This window comes from Erpetoichthys calabaricus, chromosome 10 (assembly GCF_900747795.2).
Source record: "Erpetoichthys calabaricus chromosome 10, fErpCal1.3, whole genome shotgun sequence".
Lineage (NCBI taxonomy): Eukaryota > Metazoa > Chordata > Cladistia > Polypteriformes > Polypteridae > Erpetoichthys > Erpetoichthys calabaricus.
Genome location: NC_041403.2, coordinates 154438080 through 154456215, shown reverse-complemented (window position 1 = coordinate 154456215; position 18136 = coordinate 154438080). Strand labels below are relative to the sequence as shown.

The 18136-nt window shown below is 42.5% G+C and overlaps 1 protein-coding gene across 1 annotated transcript in view; it reads right to left on the bottom strand.

The window, feature by feature from the left end:
- Positions 1 to 17778, bottom strand: part of adgrl4 (adhesion G protein-coupled receptor L4) — a 123137-nt gene extending 105359 nt beyond the window's left edge. The window contains exons 1-2 of the mRNA XM_028812145.2: positions 17618 to 17778; positions 10744 to 10890 (exon numbers count right to left, since the gene is read on the bottom strand). Coding sequence (XP_028667978.2) covers positions 10744 to 10890; positions 17618 to 17771 — 301 coding nt within the window. The 5' untranslated portion in view covers positions 17772 to 17778. The remainder of the gene's footprint in view (positions 1 to 10743; positions 10891 to 17617) is intronic.
- Positions 17779 to 18136: the final 358 nt, after the last annotated feature.

Below are 18136 nucleotides of genomic sequence, written 5' to 3'. Positions count from 1 at the left end.
AATAAACCAGAATAAAATCCAAACATATGAATACTATAAGAAAACCCTGAACAAATAACCTAATCTGTGATATAAGCACAAATGACCCCGAGCACCTGGAGCACGAGGGTAAGCAGAAAGAAGGGTGAGGATGTCAGGGTCAGTTAAACGCCCTCCTGAACTGATGAGTGTTGTTTTTTAAAAGAACGAATGGAGTCAGCTGATCTAATTAACGTCGGGATGTCATTCCAAAGTGTGGGCGCCATAGAACTGAAGGCCCCGTCACCCCCAGAGTACAGGTTAGTGTGGGGGCACAACACGAATGCCATGATCAGTGCCCTTCGGTGGGCAGACAGGAGCAGAGTGATGGAGGAGGGTACTGATGTAGTCTGGCGCAAGTCCATTTAAAGCTTTGTAGGTTATTAATAGAATTTGAAATTCAATCCTATAAGACAGGAGTGTCGAACTCCAGGCCTGGCGGGCCGCAGTGGCTGCTGGTTTTCATTCTAACCAGCAAGCAGTTTTCATTGCTAATTAACTCCTTTCCCCTTCATTTTAATTTCCCTGTTTTTAAGTATTCAGTCCTCTGAATTCTTTTCTTTACTAAATGGCAGCCAAACAGAAATGAGACATGAAACGAGCCAACAGATAACCAGCTAAACTGGGGTTTCAAACTCCACCCAATTTCACTCGACCCAGTCTCTTAATGAGAAGTCAATTCTTGCAGTTAATTAAACCCGTTATTTAATTCCATGGCTTGTTGCTGCTCTCATTCTGCCACAGACATTTCCAAAGCTGTTGATTTTCTGTTTTTTCTAAGAATGCCGTCAAAATGTTTTGGTGACCTGAGATGTCAACCTTACTGAGACCTTCTTCACCTTTCTTTATTTTCAGATATTGTGTGATGAGCACAAATGAGCTGGTCATGTGTTGGCTCATTTTGGATCTCTTCTTCTGCTTCTCCTTCTTTCAGCTGCTCCCTTTAGGGGGTCGCCACAGCGGATCATCTTTTTCCATATCATTTTGGATCTCATTATTGAGGAAATATCAAAAAAACAAATAATTAAGGGGCCTGAGTTTTAAATAGAAAGTTAATTCACATGAAGGAAAAAGAGTTCATTTGTAGCAAAAACTGGTCACTAATGAAGAAGATGGTTAGAATGAAAACCTGCAGCCACTGCGGCCCTCCAGGACTGGAGTTCGACAAAGGGAGCCAGTGATGGTGGAGCAGGTTGGGTGTGATGTGCTCGTTGTTGTGGCTCCGTGTAAGGACACAAGGAGTTGTGTCTTGTTGACATCGATACACAGATGGTTATCTCTGTACTACAAAATGAAGTTCTTCCACCAGCCTCCTGTATTCTGACTCATCTCTTTATTATCAATACAACTATGGTGGAGGAGTCATCGGAGAACTTCTGTACATGGCAGGAGCTGGTAGAGGTTAAACAGAAAGGGACACAGCACAGTTCCTTAAGGTGCTCCAGTGTTACACAGAACCATCTTTGACACACAGCCCAGCCGTGGTCAGTCAGATTGAATCAAGGTGGCCACACACCTCCTTAGCTAGATGTGCACTGGGGAGAGCTATTTGAGACCTGAGATGATCTTGAATCCAATAAGCTAATTTTAAACTGATTGCTAAGTTAATAATAATAATAATTCTTTACATTTATATATATATATATATGTTTGAAATGTTATTTTCTGCCAATATACTGCAGGCTTAGTCTTTTGTGACCCTGGCCCAGACTGAGTAGCTCTGAAAATGGCCAATCGGACATTGAGATCATATGTTAATTTTATTTCTCGTAAGTTTTGGTTACGATTTGTTGTCTTTCATGAAAATCCCCAAATTTCCTGCAGGCAGTATGGATGCGTTTAAGAAAAGAATACCACGGGACAAATCTGGCATCGAGTTAGCAGCAGGTTGTCATCTCCAGCACACGGCGCAGTTTCCATTTCTAAGCAACAAGCACCAGAGGCTGCAGGGAGCTCACTCATCATTAAACAACTTCCATGTTCTGGAGAACAATAGCAGCTTCCTTCCTCCTAGTGATTAGAATTGTGATTAGTTGAAAAGTTCAAGGTAAAAATTGTTTGCTAAAGGGATGAAACACATTGAGGTGTGTCTAGCACTAAATACCAACTGAAAGGTTTCTTGCTCTGAAAGCTGTCACGCACGAGTGCATGGGGAGCGGTTTAAGGACCCGACGGGCACCACACCAAGTCGTGCCAGGGGACAATGGCGGGGTACTAACCTCTCTTTCTGTCTTTCTCCAGAAAAAACGAAGCACCGTCGCTATAACTGTTCCCCCCGGAAGACTGCTGATTCCACCCACTTCTGGGTTCCTTTCTTACCTCTGGTCCCCTCCTGTCATTTACCCATCCATCACCACGGCTTCCCCATCATCTCGTCACTTCCTATTTATCATTATAAATTGTCTGCCCCGCCATTATTTGAACTGTCTGTTGTACATAGTTGAAAACACTGACGAAAACCTTTTGCTTTACAGTATACGGGGCCAAAAAACCCCAAACCTTTATGCTGTGTTTGCTTATTTCTTTACAAAGCATTATGGGAAAAGTGTCTAAAATTCTGTTTTCACTTTACCATTCTGGGCTACTGAGTGTTGTTTGATGTAGGAGGAAATTAAATGATTTTAGCACAAGTCTGCGACATAATGAAACGTGGACAAATTGCAGTTGATAACTGTTTTTCCGCACCATTCTCAGACCAGTTTCGAAGGAGGACACATCCTCAAGTCAAGGTCCTCTCTCAGTAGACCAGAATGCCTGCTCAATGTCTCTGACCTGACGCTAAAAACAGCCTCACAGCTACATTGTCTATAGATTGTAAGGATTTAAAATTTACCAGCAAACAGTGGCCTGCTATCCATCATGGTCCATTCCAGCCAATAATTTTAGCTTGAGATTTCAAGATTTTAACTTTCCATCGAGTATCTGTTTCAAAAACTTTACATTTAATAATAATGAAATACAAATACCATAAACCAAAGGGGTCTCCAACTCCAGTCCTGGGGCCTCATGTGTAAACGGTGCGTACGCACAGAAATGTTGCATAAGAACGTTTCCACGCTGAAATCGCGATGTATAAAACCTAAACTTGGCGTAAAGCCACGCACTTTTCCACGGTACCTCATACCCTGCCGTACGCAAGTTCTCCACTCGGTTTTGCAGAATGGCGGCACCCAGCGTCAAAGCAGTGCTACTGTTCCTGTGTGTTTACCGTTTCTTAGATCCACATCCACGACGGCGGCTTTATCAAATACACTGAAATTAACCGCATATCGTTCATAAATTTAATGCATCTGATTGTAATTAACCTGTAAGAAACTATTCTAAATACCATAACTGCTTTAGCGTTGTTACTCTCACTGCACCTTCTTCTTCTTCTTCTTTCAGCTGCTCCTGTTAGGTGTTGCCACAGCAGATCATCTTTTTCCATATTACTCGCACTGCACCACTCGGAGTATTTATATCACTGTATCTGAGTGTGAATCACAGATCTACAGCGATCGGAAAGAGAATTATCGGTATAGAGCATCAAGCACTAGCTGCCTCAGCCATTCACTATTTGAACTGCTCTCATCCCACCAACGCTTCACAGCCTTTCCTGCTCGGACCTCGTGGTTCACAAACAGTTTCATCCCAAGAACTCTAAACGCACTCAATCAGTCCATCAAGTGCTTCTTGTAGAACTGTTTGTACTTGCAAGTTACCGTGAGGTAATTGTACTTGTGATACAGTTATAATATTGCACAACCTGAGCCACTTTATAAAGCGCGTATTTACATATGATGACGATATCATTTTTAAGATGAAATGCAGCAAAATATGTTGATTATATTATACAGATAAAACTTTAACTTTAACTACACGGTGCCGCAGCACTAGCGAGCTTGAGCTTCGTTCATGGTTTGTTCCTGCTTCGCGCTGTTTTCATGCTGTGGCTGGCGTGACACTGGAAGGATAGATGAATAGAATAATTAAACATTATGAAGATATTTCGATGTTCCTTAAAAGTTTTGAAGAGTCGGCGTTCTAAGCTTACAGATGGCTTAACGTCTATTACAGAGCTGATTGTGCTGCGATTGGGTATTTGGAGAAAGAAAAGTAAGGACAGGAATTGGAGATTAGTACGTTTGAAAGAGACAGTACTTCTGTAATAAAGCATTTCATTGGCGCAGCAAGCATCTTGCTGTAAGACATGAACAATCACTGCGCCACCATGTTCCCATGTTTAATAACATGCTTTAACTCCTATCATCATGAAAATGATATCACGTATACTTCTCAGTATTTTAATTACTCAGAGAGCTGTAATATCACGAACGTAATGGATTCTGTGTCCTGTCGAAGGAAGAGCACGTAGTGATTCGGGCACATAGAGCACATATAAGATCAAATACAAAACAAAGCATTTAAACATGCTACTTTAGTTAGAAACTAGTAAATTAAACGATTTTAAGATGAAGTTTATGATGTTCTACTTTAATGGCAAAATAAACTACATGATTAAAGTGGAAATTTCGAGATTAAAGTTGTCATTTCGTGCTTTTTTCCCACTGTGCCCCTATTTTTTTTTCACTGTACCCTAATAAGCTTTCATATGACACTCAGACGGTGGGCTACGAGTCGCCTTTTCACACCAACTTTGATATGTGACAACTTTTTTATTTCAGGCACCGTGCGACTTTGTGAACTTGAGCTTTCGAGAGAGACACGTGCATTGCACATTTACTTATTTAGCTGACACATTTATCCAAGGTGACTTACAACTTTCATGATACGATTGGTTAAATTTCTTTTGGTTTTCCAATAAGAGCCCAGGCAGGTCAAGTGACTTTCTCATTGTCACACAGGTTCATTAGTGGGATTTGAACTAACAACTTCAGAGTTCAAAGCCTTAACCACTACACCACACTGCCTGTAGTCCAACAAATGATACATCACAAACATTAACGCTATTTTACAAATCCCAAAACAAACGGGACAAATCATAGGCATTGCATTTGCCGTTTCCAATAGATGGCACATCACAAACATTAGCACTGCTTGGTATGGGATATGCTTTTACAAATCCCATATGAAATGGCATATCACAGAGACCGATGCATTGTATTTGTCATTTCCAAAAGAAGGCACATCATAAACATTTTTAGTAATAAAATGCATTGCATTTGTCACTCCAACAGGTGGCACATCAAAACATTAACACTGCTTTTACAAACCCCATGTCAGATGGATACTCGTTCCTTCATAAGTCTAGAGATTCAGGTCGAGGAGGAGGCCTTGGAATAATTCATTGTAACAAAATGCAAATCACTTCTAAAAATTTAGGCAACTTTACATCCTTTGAGGCATTCATTTTAAATATTAAAACAGATTCCAACACAATTATAGTGCTAGTCTATAGACCACCAGGGCCGTATTCATTGTTCATGTCTGAATTTAGCAACCTTTTATCTGACTTGGCTATAAATTATGATCACGTAGTACTGATGGGGGATTTTAATGTACACATTGATGTGGAAACTGACACTTTTAGCAAATGTTTTACTTATTTGTTAAATTCAGTAGGATTTTGTCAGAATGTCAAAGGTCCAACTCATAATCATAACCACACATTAGATTTAATTATAACTTACAAAGTTGAAATTCAAAATTTAATTATTACTCCATTAAATGAAATTATTTCCGATCACTACTTAATTACATTTGATTTAGTCCTGCCCTTGCCAACACACTCCCAGATTAAAACAAAGACAGTGCGACATCTAGATTGTACTTCTGCTTCAAAATTTATAGATACTTTGAGTAAGTCGAGTGTAATTGTGGAAAACCATTTAGATCAGTTAACATCAAATGTAAACACGGAAAACAATTTAGATGAGGTAACATCACATTATAATGTGACCTTGAGAGATGCTCTGGACACAGTGGCTCCCCTTAAAACAAAAGTGATCAAAGCACATAGAAACTCTCCCTGGTTTAATGAAAACACTCGAGCTCTTAAATTAGAGTGTCGAAAACTGGAGCGCAGATGGAGAACAACAAAGCTACAGGTCTTTCAAATTGCATGGACAGAGAGTGTTAATAAATATAAAAAAGCCCTCTTTAAAGCTCGGTCAGAATATTATTCTACATTAATAGATAGCAATAATAAAAATCCTCGGGTACTGTTTAGAACAGTGGCTAAATTAACAAATGGAAATTCAGATCAACAGTGCAAAATACCAACAGACATTAGCAGTACAGACTTTATGAACTTCTTCAATGAGAAAATTAAAAATATAAGATCCCAGATCTCTGCATCACAGTACAAACCAAATACTAGCTTAGCAGACCCTGTCTCACATTGCACTCAGCACTTTAGTAATTTTAATCCTGTAACTGAGCAGGAAGTCTTAAGTTTAATTTCTAAAATGAAGCCCACTACTTGTTCCCTAGATCCAGTGCCAACAAAACTAGTAAAAAGTGCAATGGATGTTCTTGCAGCGCCTATCCTAAACATTATCAATAGTTCATTATTGCATGGCACAGTACCTGATACACTAAAAGTGTCAGTCATTAAACCATTACTTAAAAAGTCAGACCTTGACCCACATATACTAAATAATTATAGGCCTATTTCAAATTTACCGTTTCTCTCTAAAATACTAGAAAAAGTAGTCGCCAGTTAGCTTCAGACACACCTTATGCATTACAATTTATTTGAGAAATTCCAGTCTGGTTTTCGCACTGGTCATAGTACAGAAACGGCACTAACACGGGTTGTAAATGACATTCTGATATCCTCTGATGAAGGAAACTCCACTGTAATTATGTTGTTGGACTTAAGTGCAGCATTTGACACCATCGACCATTCTATTCTACTGCACAGGCTAGAAAATCATGTTGGGCTTACAGGCACCATGCTCGCTTGGTTTAGTTCTTACTTATCAAATCGATTCCAATATGTACAGAAATGTGCTGACAGTACTCCATCATTATACACAGAAGTTCAATATGGTGTCCCGCAGGGCTCAGGACTGGAACCTTTACTGTTTTCACTGTACATGCTTCCACTGGGATCTCTCATTAGGAAACATAATGTTAATTTTCACTCGTATGCAGATGACACCCAGTTATACCTTTCATTTAAATCAGATGAAGTTTCTCCAATGCTGTCTTTAATTAGTTGTGTTAGTGAATTAAAGGAGTGGATGAATGAGAACTACTTGTTTTTAAATACAGATAAAACAGAGATGTTAATTGTTGGAGGGAATGATGCTGATCACAATAATATTTTGTCATCATTTAACTCAGTGGGAATCCCAGTCAACTTTACTGAATCAGCCCGCAATCTAGGAGTTATCTTTGACTCTAGCATGTCATTTAAAGCGCATATTACAAAGTTGTCCAAGACATGTTTCTTCCATCTTAAAAATGTTAGGAAATTAAGGTGCTTTTTAAATAAACAGGATTCTGAGAAACTAATTCATGCATTTATCTCTAGTAGGATTGACTACTGCAATGCGGTGTTCACTGGATGTTCAAACTGTTCTTTATACAGCCTTCAGTTAATCCAAAATGCGGCTGCAAGAATTATTACAAGAACAAGAAAATACGAACACATAACTCCAGTTCTTAAATCCTTACACTGGCTCCCGGTTAAGTTTAGGGCAGATTTCAAAATCCTTCTTTTAACATATAAAGCATTAAATGGTCAAGGTCCGGCTTACTTGTTTGAACTTATCATGACTTACAAACCAGAGCGCACATTAAGATCTCAAGATGCCGGTCTGCTTATGATTCCAAGGATTAATAAAATAACAGTGGGAGGTCGAGCTTTTAGTTACAGGAGTCCCTAAACTGTGGAATGGTCTGCCTGCTACTATAAGAGATGCCCCTTCGGTCTCAGCTTTTAAATCCCGACTGAAGACTCACTACTTCAGTTTAGCATATCCTGACTAGAGCTGCTGATTAACTGTACAGACTGCATCTCTGTTGTTAGTCATTAGCACTTAAACATAAGTAACATGACAGTTATAATTGTATACTAACCCTCACTTATTCTGTTTTTCTTCTCGGTACTCAAATGTGGCACTTGGTGCCACGGCCCACCTGCCAAGTTGTTTTGCCTGAATAAGGAAAAGTCATCTCTGATGGAGGATCGCAGGAATCGTGGGAAAGAGGGGTCCTTTCATCGGATTGGCTGGCCCAGCACTGTTTCAGCCGTGGAGTGGCCAAATGGGGGAGGCAGCTTGAAGGATGAGGTCTCCAGGACTCTACACAAATCCAAATCTTATTATGGGATATATCATCTACTGTTAAATTCTGCTCTGTACTTCTAAAATTTATATTTTTTATTTCTTGCTATATTGAGGAATTGTTCTGTTCTGTGAACTGCATTGTATTGTATTGACCCCCTTCTTTTGACACCCACTGCATGCCCAGCCTACCTGGAAAGGGGTCTCTCTTTGAACTGCCTTTCCTAAGGTTTCTTCTATTTTTCCCTACAAGGTTTTTTTGGGAGTTTTTCGTTGTCTTCTTAGAGAGTCAAGGCTGGGGGGCTGTCAAGAGGCAGGGCCTGTTAAAGCCCATTGCGGCACTTCCTGTGTGATTTTGGGCTATACAAAAATAAACTGTATTGTATTGTATTGTAAATGGCATAGAAGAGAGACATATGCATTGCATTTGTCATTGCAACAGATGTTGCCTCACAATCATTTGCAGTATTACATTTTTTCTTACAAATAAGTGTAATGTGCCAATTGTTGGAATGAAAAGTGCAATGCATTTGATTACTACATGCATTTCAAAATACATTCCAATAGAAAATGCATTGCAAACGCTAACACTGAGGGCTATGTTGATTACTTAGATTTCAAGCGGTCTTAGATGGATAGCACAGCTAGTTGGGAATAAAGAGGGGCTCTTCTGGATGAGTCGCCAGGCCATTATAGGGCACAAACACACCAGTGCTGGGTCTACGGTCTACGAAATGTGTGAAGATGACATAGAATTTGCACATAGACGTGAAATGTGCAAACTGGAATTTAAAGCGACGTCTAAGAAGCTGTGGCACAACATGACTAAGCACCACACCACACTGTTTATTAAACACTCGTTTTTCCATTGCAGGGTCCTAGTTCAACAGCATTCAGAGCAAGGGAAGAACATTCTCTGTCTGCCAGTCCAGCACAGGGCACATATGCCCATATACCCATATAAGGGATATTTATCATCTTTGGGATGTGGGGAGAAACTTAAGCATCTGGGAAAAAATGTAAAACATTGGGAGAAAGCCTGTATATAAGTCTCTGGAGATTCTTAACTGTTCTGCCATTTTCTTGTGCACCTCCCATTACAGTGTCATGGAGAGACTTAGTCCATCAGTGTTAGGCAGGGAGACACGACCACTGGATGGGTCAGCAGTCCTTCACAGGGCAGGCTAAACACACACATCTGTGCCAAATACATAGAAGAAATCCACAAGGACATTCATCATAGAGACTCCCCACACTGGACATTGAACCCAAACAGCAGCTCTAAGCACTGTGCCACCTCATCATCCCCTTCTCAAATCAACTACACCTTACAATTCATTTTTAATCAAGCGCAATTCATTTCTCAGGAGACTCTAAATCCTTATATTTTTTTTTTTAGGCGAGTTCCCATTTCCCAAAGTCATTACACGCACCCACCGATGGCTGCATAACATCAGCTCCCCTCACAAATGAGGCAATTTTGCAAATCCCAGAGATGCAGTTTTCCCCTTTTCCATCCACCATTTCCTAAACTGGAGGTCAGGTATGCTGCGACTCATTTCCTCCGAAAGCTGAGCCAAAAGGGAAGGAGCGGCCATCGCCTCACATGGGCCTAAAACCAAACATGTGGACGCAGGAAGAGAAGTCCAAAATACAGGAAAGGTTGGATTGCACAAACGTTACACATAACACAGCATTCCCAAACTGGTTTAATCCAGCTCAAAGTCGCAGGGAACATGCTGCACCGGGCACGAGAGAGAAACCAGCCCTGGAGGGAGTGCCAGTTCAACACACACACACACACACACACACACACACACACACACACACACACATATCAGGGGCCAGTCCACCAAACCTGCATGTCTTTGGACTGTGAGAACAGACACACATGAACACAAGGAGAACATGCAGTCTCCGTGTAGGGAAAACCCAGGATGCAAACCTCAGTCTCCTTTCTGCAAGGTGGCAGGCAGTGCTATCACTGTGCCACCATGCCACCCAAGACATTAATTCATAAATCCAAACTTTGCTTTTCATAGCTCACTATTTGAATCAACATTCAGGATTGGTTCATGCCCCCTGAGGCCAGAAGATTCTGGATGGATGCCATCTCCTTGCCCTGGTTAGGCAGGTAATTAAATGAATGGGTAGCACTTTCCCAAACTCACTCTTGTTGAGCAGTCCTGGCAGGAACCACCACTAGATGGGACACTTTATAGACACCAACCAACCTAACTTCAGTATAGCTGGGTGAGGAAAGAAAGTAGACTCTGTCAGAGCATGGCGAGAACATGCTAATGCCACACAGATAGTGAGCAGGTTGGGGACTGAACCCGGGTTTCTGAAGGATGAAGTTAAGGCCGCAGCACCTAATGATGATGCCATCTACTTTCAAGCTTTACAACTCCAAAAGTTCACTTTTTTTTTTCGAATAGGTGGTCCCGCCATTCTTTCTGACTCAGTTTAAATAACCAGTGATATCTCTCACCTTGACAAAATGTATTTCCATCGCCAGTGAATCCCGCCTTGCAGTAACAGCCTTCAGATCCATTGTAGTTGGTACAGGTTGCATTCACATGGCAGGCATTGCAGAATGCAGCGGCTCGGTAGGGAGCTATCAGACTGGAAAAGCAGGCTGGGAAAATGAAGGCAAAGGGCACAGTTAGAATGGACAAAGGCGGGCAGCAAGGCATTCACATGACTCTGGGCCTTTTATTTTTAATTGTGACCACCTAGACACAACTGCATAGACACAATTCCTTGGGTTCAAAAAGACTTTTTATTTTTATTTTTATATTTTTACCCCAATCAGCACCACTACCATTGTTTTCCTCCTCCACTCTCTTGAATGCGGTGGAGCAGATCCTTTTCATGCCAAACCTGGGAGTACTTCTGGTGCCACAATACTTTTGGTCAGATGGAACTTCACTACGACAGGGGGGACCTCCTCCTGGCAGCACCCTTTATTTGCACCCAAGTACCCCAACAGGGCTGCACACGTGGACTACAATTCCTAGGCAGCCATGCCAGAGCCCAAATGAGGGAACGGCAAACTAGGAGAACACATGTCCCTTGGAGGCAACATCCTTTTGTCCTTCCATTATAAGGACAAGGGGACACCAAGAGGAGATGCCCATCCATCAATGCACTTTGTCCATTATGAGGGCATCCCAGCTGGGTAAGGAAATATCATCTGTAACCCAACTGTGCATGCCAGCCCACCCCTGCCTTCCATCCCGTTAGTCTTTCACAAAGCTTCTTCAATTCATCCTTACAATGTAAGAGAGAGTAACTGGGTGAAAACCAAGCAGTGCCATCTTTGGGGTTAGTAAGCCTGTTAGATTTAACAGGGCCAACTATCGTTTGGTTATTAACCAATTTTTTTGTCCTGAAACAGATTCTGGAGCAGACCACTGAATGGAACACCACCCATACCCACCCCATATATATATTAGATCCATTGATTTTTGCAAAGGCGTCTGACAGCAAATAATGGGAGACCTTGTGGAACATCCTCGGGTGGTACAGGATGCCAGAGAACAGCAATAACTTCAAATTGACTAGTAGGGGGCACTGCAGCCTCCCTAGTCTCAGACACCGCCACACGGGCACAGTTTCAGGTTCAAATAATTTATCAGTTAATTCTTTCACAATGGGGTATAATAAGCACAATACCTCTTCTCTCTTTTCTTTCCTCTCTTCTCCACACCTCCAGGTGAGCTTCGTCTTCCTCCCTCCGGACTCCGACTCCCCGGAGGAGGCTGGACGGCTCGCTTTTATGTCAGACCCTGGAGTACTGGGACATAGCCTGATGGAAGCACTTCTGGGTCAGGAGGGAGCCTCCTGAAACAGGGAGTTCCTCTACCTGCAGCACCCACCTGGTGGCACCCAAGAACCTTGTCAGGATTGTCTCTCAGGACTACAACTCCCATAAATCCCTACTGGGTCAACACCAGTGGAGCACTGCCATCTATTAGAGTGGAGGAGGAACTGCCCTGAAGGCACCACATTTTCCATTAATTTGCTTTAGGCCCATCCTGGCTGGATTAAGCCTCCTCCCATGCTGTCCTTCCATTATGGCATCCCGGCTGGGAACGCTTCCAGCACAACACTCTCAGTCACCAAGATTTCTGGGGCACAGTGATCTGCAAGGATCAGATGTCAGAAGTCTTCAACGTGGAGATTGGAGTTAAACTAGGATGTATCCTTTCCCCATTTCTTTTCGTTCTTGCCATGGAATGGCTCAAGAAGGAAACAGTCACAGACGACATCCAATGGCCTATAACATCAGTGCTAAAAGACCTGGATTTGCTGATGACATTGCCCTACTGGTCAGCCATCATTAGGATATTTAAGAGAAGACTCTTCACAATAGAAAGCAGTATGGGCCTCAATATTAACATACAAACACAAAATACATGAAGAGAAACACCAACATTCTGCAGCCATTGAAGCTGAGTAACCAGACCATTGGTGAAGTAGAGGAGTTCATTTACCTGAGGAGCAAAGTAACTTTAGATGGAGAGAGCAGAAAAGGAGAAGATGCAAGAACTGCTAAAGCTGACCTGCGTAAGAACCAAGCATCGAGAACTCAAGTGAAATGAGCTCAGGGTCCTACCCAGAATGCTGGCTAATGACACTGTCCCTCTGTGGTAAGCTTGATGCTTTCCAGAACAAGTGTCTCAGACACCTCAAGTGAATATTCTGGCCAGACACCATCAGAGATAAAGACTTGCTCCAGACGACTGACACAGAGGTGGTCTTAGTAGTTGTTAAGAAGAGAAGACGGAAATGGCTGGTACATCTTCTTCATACGCCGACAGAAGCTTTATCAAAAGGTTGCATGACGCTGGACACCACAAGGAAAGCAGGAAAGAGACATGGGTGTCGATTTTTGGACAAGGACCTGAAAGAGCGTGGTCTGAGGTGGACATCAGTGGCAAAGAAGGCCATAGACTGATCACTTCTGGGAGCCTTATATGCCAGTGTATGGCACTATGAGACCTCATGAAGACATTGATGCCTTGAAGCTTGAAGAACTTGGGTTCCATTTGCAACTCACCCACCATCCATATGGAGTCTGTGTATATCAAGGAAATGCATCCTGGTTTGTTGGTGGTGTGATTGACTCTGTCCTGAAGTAGACTGATGTCCCATATGGAGCTGAGGGCTGGAATAAGCCTGTTCATTAAAATGGATGGATGGATGGATGGATGGATGGATGGATGGATGGATGGATGGATGGATGGATGGATGGATGAGTGTGGGGAGTGCATCCTGTCCAGAGTGAGTGGCTGGTGATATTCTAAAAGACCCTCAGTCAGGGTATGAATGGATGGATTAGAGAGTGATTGACTGGTGCTCTATCAAGAGAGCGTCCATTGTAGCCAGGGCTGGCTTTGGCTAGCTGTGGTAGTGTTATGGGCCAACCTGGTGCAGAAAATGTGGGCCCTGAAGTGGAAATTAGGTGCCCTGCCCAGTGCTGGATATTCTCTTGTGCAGGATCTTCTCCAGTTCCTCATAACACTGAGCTGGAATAGGTAGGTTTATAAAATTGAGGAATAGATCAGCAAAGGCAGCCATTGATTGGTGGTCTGTTCTGGGGCTGCTTACTACCATGGTTGCTAGAATAGGCTTCAGCTTTGCATTAAGAAAATGAATAAATGTGTGTGTGTGTGTGTGTGTGTAACCCTTCACAAGACTCCTGTCCAGAGTTGGTTCCTGTTTTGTATGCGGTATTGCTGTAGAGACCTCTACACACTGCAGTGGGCTGGTGCCCTGCCTGGGATTTGTTTCCTGCCTTGTGCCCAGTGTTGGCTGGGATTGGCTCCAGCAGACCCCCATGACCCTGTAGTTAGGATATAGCGGGTTGGATAATGGACGGATGGTCGGACCTCTACTCATGTGCTGGACTAAGCATATTTAGAAAAGGACGAATGGGTGAGTGGATGTGTGTGTGGCCTATCTTGAACTGGTGTCCACTCCAGAACTTGTTCCTACACTTTGTGCCCAAATGTGCCACACGGGCTCTCGTGCTGTGTCACTCTGTAGATTCAGTAAATGACAAGTCAAGGTGGATGTGTGTGTGTGTGGCATGTTGAACTCTTCTCCGCTCCCCGACTACTTGACCCTGAGCTCTGCACCCCTCGACTCTTTAATGGAGGAAGTGGAATGAGGACGTGGATGGGTGTTCAGCTCAGCCGCACTGACTGAATATTCTTTTCCCAACACATTTTCTGCTTTTAAGTGGGCGTCCACTTCAACAAATGTTTTCTTGTCTCTGCCAGGATTATACCAGTTGGGAAATTCCCATCAGGGTTTGTTCTCTTTTTAAAAGATGGATGGGTGCCTCAAAGTTTTTTTCTTTTACACTCTTATCTTATTTTTTTGGTCTTTTGTTTTCTTTCTGTTTATTCTTTTCTTCATTTATTAGCCAACCCGCTTATTTCTTATCTGAACTGTCAGGGCTGTCTTGGCAGAACTGAGAATACAGTAATGTGGGTATCAACCCTGGACAGGGTGCTAATTCTTCTTCTTCTTCTTCTTCTTCTTATTATTATTATTATTATTCACAAAAGATTTTCAAACCCACTCGATCCATTTTAGAGTTGCTGGGACTGAAGACTATCCCAGTAGCACCAGTTACAAGGCAAGAACCAACCCAGGAAGAAACACCAGTTCATCACACAGTACCTTTATGTACACACACACACACTCATATGTCAGATGATTATTATCATTATCTTTGTAATTATTGCTGTGTAACACAACATCTTCAAACCAGCCGGGTCCAATTAAGGATCTGCCAGGGGCTCCAGCTATCGTGACGTAATCGGGTACAAAACAGGAGCTAACCCTGGAAAGCAAACTAATCTATTAAAGAATACATATATGTATATACACAGTGGGCAATTTTTATTTTAATTAATATTAATAATATATGACAAAATGTTTTCAAACTCCCTTGATCCAATTTAAGGTTACTGGGGCTGGAGACTATCTCAGTAGTGTCAGGTGTAAGACAGGAACCAACCCTGGAGAGGGCACTGGTCCATCACTTGGTATGTCTATACACACTAAACTGGGCAAATTACATTCTTCCTCTTATTATTATTATTATTATTATTATTATTATTATGTAACAGGAGGTTTTCAGACCTGGTTGATCCAATTTAAGGTCACTGGGACTCAAGGCTTTTCTGGGTACAAAGAAGTAACCAACAAGAGTCAGGACAACAGTCCATCACACATTACACCTCATTTATGCATATACAGTACATTATACAGTACATATGCAATTAGCAAGTTATATTATTATTATTATTATATAACAGAAGTACCCCAATCCCACTTAATCCAGTTTAGGGTGCTGAGGCTGGAGGCTCTCCCAGAAGCTTTGAGTGCAAGAAACAGACCAACCCAGGATGGGACACCAGTCAATCACAGAGAACATTAATTCACACATACACGTCTGCTGGGAACCATGGTGGTGCAGTGGTAGCATTGCTGCCCTACAGTTAAGAGACCAGGGTTTATGTTCTAGGTCTTCCATGTGTGGAGTTTGCATGTTCTCTCCATGTCTGTGTGGGATTCCTCTGGGTGGTCTGATTTCCTCCCACAGTCCAAAGACATGCAATTTAGGTGAACTGGCATCATAAACTGGCACTAGTGTGTGTGTGTGTGTGTGTGTGTGTTCGCCCTGTGATGGACTGGTGTCCTGTGCAGGGTCTGTTCCTGCTTTGCACCCTTCGCTAACTGGCATGGGCTCCTGTCACCCTGCTCAGGACTATGTGGGTTAGAAAATTATAGCATTGCCTATTTATATTATTTTTTAACATAACATTTACAGACCAGCTAGGCCCAATTGAGGGTTACCAGAGGCTACAACTACATTGGCAGCATTGGGTACAAAACAGGAGCCAACACTGTAAAGGACATCAGTCCATAACATGGTGCTTTTATACATACACATAACAGGCCAGTTATTATTATTATTATTATTATTATTATTATCTAATGAGAGGTTTTAAAACCTAGTCAGATTTAAGGTCTCTAGGGCTGGGGGCTCTCCCAGCAGTATCAGGCACAAGGCAGGAACCCGCAATGGCCAGGATGCCAGCCCATCACAGATTACATCTATGTACTGTATATGCGGCATATTACTATTATTATTACTTTTTTTGTTTTTGTTGTTGTATAGGAAAAGTTTTTCTAACTTACTTCATCCAACTTAGGGTTGCTGGGGCTGGAGGGTCTCCCAGAAGCATTGGGTACAAGGCAGGAACCAACCCAGGACGGGACAGCAGTTCATCCCACATCTGCACATACACACGCTCCCGTCCATCCATCCATCCATTTTCCAACCCGCTGAATCCGAACACAGGGTCACGGGGGTCTGCTGGAGCCAATCCCAGCCAACACAGGGCACAAGGCAGGAACCAATCCCGGGCAGGGTGCCAACCCACCGCAGGACACACACAAACACACCCACACACCAAGCACACGCTAGGGCCAATTTAGAATCGCCAATCCACCTAACCTGCATGTCTTTGGACTGTGGGAGGAAACCGGAGCGCCCGGAGGAAACCCACGCAGACACGGGGAGAACATGCAAACTCCACGCAGGGAGGACCTGGGAAGCGAACCCAGGTCCCCAGGTCTCCCAACTGCGAGGCAGCAGCGCCACCCACTGCGCCACCGTGCCGCCCCGCTCCCGTCCAATTATTGTTATTATTATTATTATTATAAGGGATCAAGTTGTATAGAAATGTGAATAAAGAAGAAGAGATTAGAAATTGAGACACATGTCGTTGCACTCACAGAAGCTCTCATCATTAACAAAGACGCGGGTGCTGACAACTTTAAATGCTAACAAGAAGCTGCACCTCTGTGGTTGCTAATCAGGAATGTCCCATATCATTAGAGAGCAAAATAAGCAAAAACAGGAAATATAAAGTTAAATTCATATAAGAAATGGATAAATCTTGCTTGAGAAATTCAGGATTGGCCTCAGGAAATGGGACATAAATGAAGAGAAGGAAAGAAGAATGCGCAGCCAGCACTGGCTTTCGAGTGCTCAGTCAGGCGCTATATAAACTTCACGTTTAGTAGAAAACTGATGATTACAGTGTAGACACTCAAGTATTAACTGAAGAGCCATATTAAGTTCATCATTAGCATTTCACTTCAAGCAGAGAACTTAGTAGCTGTGACTTTAAGAACTGAAGGACCCACACGACAGCCTGTCACCCAAAGGGAGGATCTCCCCAGACACAACTATAATAAAAAAGTATTTAAAAAAAAACACAACACAAGCCTATTCTATAGGTGTGCACAAATGAAACGTTTAAAAGGTTACCTACCTGCCATGATGACAAATTTTGTTGGGAACCTCACTACGGACTCCATTCCTAGGATGGGAGAAGTAAGCCTGGCTAGCCGGCGCGCTCCTCGGTGAGCCGCAGCCCATTTCCTCAGAGCTTTTCCTGTTTCTCCCTGCATGTCCTGCCCTTTCATCAACTTCAGCAAAACAGACAAAACGAGCTAAAAAGACTTGGCTCAGAAAAAAAAAAAAAGTACACAGGGGTGTAGATATAAATAGAGATAAATACACAAGCAGTGGCCACTTTATTAGGTACGTCTGCTCCTTCAAGCAGCCAATCATGTGGCTGCAGTTCAGTATAGGTAGGATGTCGAAATGGCCAAGAGACTTAGTTGTTCTTCAAACAAACATCACAATGTGTGATCTAAGTGGTCTTGACTGTTTGGTGATTGTAGGTGCCAGACGTGATGATCCCAGCATCTCAGGAACTTGTGCCTTTCTGGTATTTTCTCGAGAGAATACAGACAATGGCGCAATTACAAATAAAAAAAGACATCCA